A 1,527-nucleotide genomic window follows, 5' to 3' on the forward strand; every position below is an offset into this window, starting at 1 on the left:
ATAATATTATGCCATTTCAAATCTAGGAAAAGCGCTGAACGGATGGATATGATCAACCAAATCAAAATCAACAATTTCTCTCTTTTTCTCCTAATTCATATAGAAGCTTTATTGGCATTACCATATCAAAAACACAGTATTGCCAAAGCACATTGCCCCCCCCCCCCNCTGTCTCTCTCTCTCTGTGTGTCTCTGTCTCTCTCTCTCTCTCTCTCTCTCTCTCTCTCTCTCTCTCTGTACTACTTGATGCAGACGGATTGGCTTTGACACATTGCGGCTCTCTCCATGGTGCTGGAAAAAAAGGAGGGAGGGAGAGGAGGGGGCTCTTTTCTTTTTTAGTTTCCTCCAGGAGCGGCGCTGCACCAAGCTCAGAGCCGAGCCGAGCCGAGCCGAGCCGAGCCGGTCTCCCCCCCCCTCTCTGATAGAAACTGTGCCTCACTGCAGAGGATGTGGCAGCAGCAAACTTACCATGTTGACTTCAGACACCATGTCGATGCTGGCGATGTCAATGCTCATGCCCACATCCACAGGAGCGCCTGTTGGAGAGAGCAGAGGAGTGAGCACTCTGCAGCATCTCATGTCTGCATGGGGGCGCACACACTGGGGAGGGGGGTAGGGGGGGTCTCTTACCTCCAAAATCAGGCCGCAGACGGATGTCATAGCCCTTCAGCAGCTTGTCCACGGTGGCTTTCACGTAGGACATGTTGCTGGGCTCGTTTGCACTGAGGACAGAAAGCAGATTTTAATTTTTGATCTGATGAAATAAAAAGGCATTATATTTTTTGGATCAGATCTCACCTCTGCGCCCCGATCACTACTGTCACCAGCAGCGACAAGCAGCAGCAGACCCCCCAGCCCAAGCCCCCGCGCGCCACAGCGGTCCACATCCTGCCAAACACTTTCACACAAACACCTCAGGGACGCAACTTAGGCTGCAAGATTCCAAGAGCGACGCATGCGCGGCGGTTTATCCACATCCGAGCGTCATTGGCAAGGTGAGAAAATGTAGCCAAGATGAAAAAAAGAAGAAAAAAACCCAGCTTATAGGTAGTTCACTTGAGGAGTTGAGGTTGGTGCATGAGGCGGCACATGCATTCTCCCCGCGCTCAGCGTCCTGCAGCACGCACAGCTGATCTGCCGCATGCGCGTCTCCCCGCTGCCGCTCACTTCGAAGACGTTAAATAATGAGCAGCAGTGAGCGGCTGCACGGTCACCTTTAGTAAGCCGGGGGAGAAAGAGAGAGAGAGAGGGAGAGAGGGAGAGAGGGAGGGGTGGTGGTGGTGGGCGGGGGTGCTGAAGAGAGGCGTCATGTAACACAAGCACGTCTGAGGAGCTGCGCCAGGAAGCGCGTCCCGTTCAGCTGGCGTCACGGGCTGCACACCAACTTAATTAATTGTTTTAAATCCCAGAAAATGCATTAAAAAGTGCAACGCACGGTTAAGTGATGAGAGAGCAGATAAGACACGCTGTATGGAGGCTGGAATGGATTGTGTTCCGGCAGCAGGGCTGAAGGGAATATAGAGTCCT

At 52.6% G+C, this 1,527-nt stretch overlaps 1 protein-coding gene across 1 annotated transcript; it reads right to left on the reverse strand.

The window, feature by feature from the left end:
* Window positions 1-435: 435 nt before the first annotated feature.
* On the reverse strand, window positions 436-1,214 carry LOC104963243 (gamma-aminobutyric acid receptor subunit beta-1-like). The gene is made up of 3 exons (XM_010791812.1): window positions 799-1,214; window positions 631-722; window positions 436-536 (listed from the first exon to the last, which is right to left on the reverse strand). Exons 1-3 carry the CDS (start codon window positions 885-887, stop codon window positions 436-438), a joined length of 282 nt encoding a protein of 93 aa, XP_010790114.1. The 5' UTR covers window positions 888-1,214.
* Window positions 1,215-1,527: the final 313 nt, after the last annotated feature.

This window comes from Notothenia coriiceps, unplaced genomic scaffold, assembly GCF_000735185.1.
Source record: "Notothenia coriiceps isolate Sejong01 unplaced genomic scaffold, NC01 NC01_scaffold00035879, whole genome shotgun sequence".
NCBI lineage: Eukaryota > Metazoa > Chordata > Actinopteri > Perciformes > Nototheniidae > Notothenia > Notothenia coriiceps.

Bases quoted from the DNA above. Each gene is read 5' to 3' on its own strand.
- LOC104963243 (XM_010791812.1), bottom strand. From the start codon at position 887: ATGTGGACCGCTGTGGCGCGCGGGGGCTTGGGCTGGGGGGTCTGCTGC. The intron at 723-798 runs GTGAGATCTGAT...TTCTGTCCTCAG, and splicing joins GTAGTGATCGGGGCGCAGAG to TGCAAACGAGCCCAGCAACA. The intron at 537-630 runs GTAAGAGACCCC...TCTCTCCAACAG, and splicing joins TCTGCGGCCTGATTTTGGAG to GCGCTCCTGTGGATGTGGGC.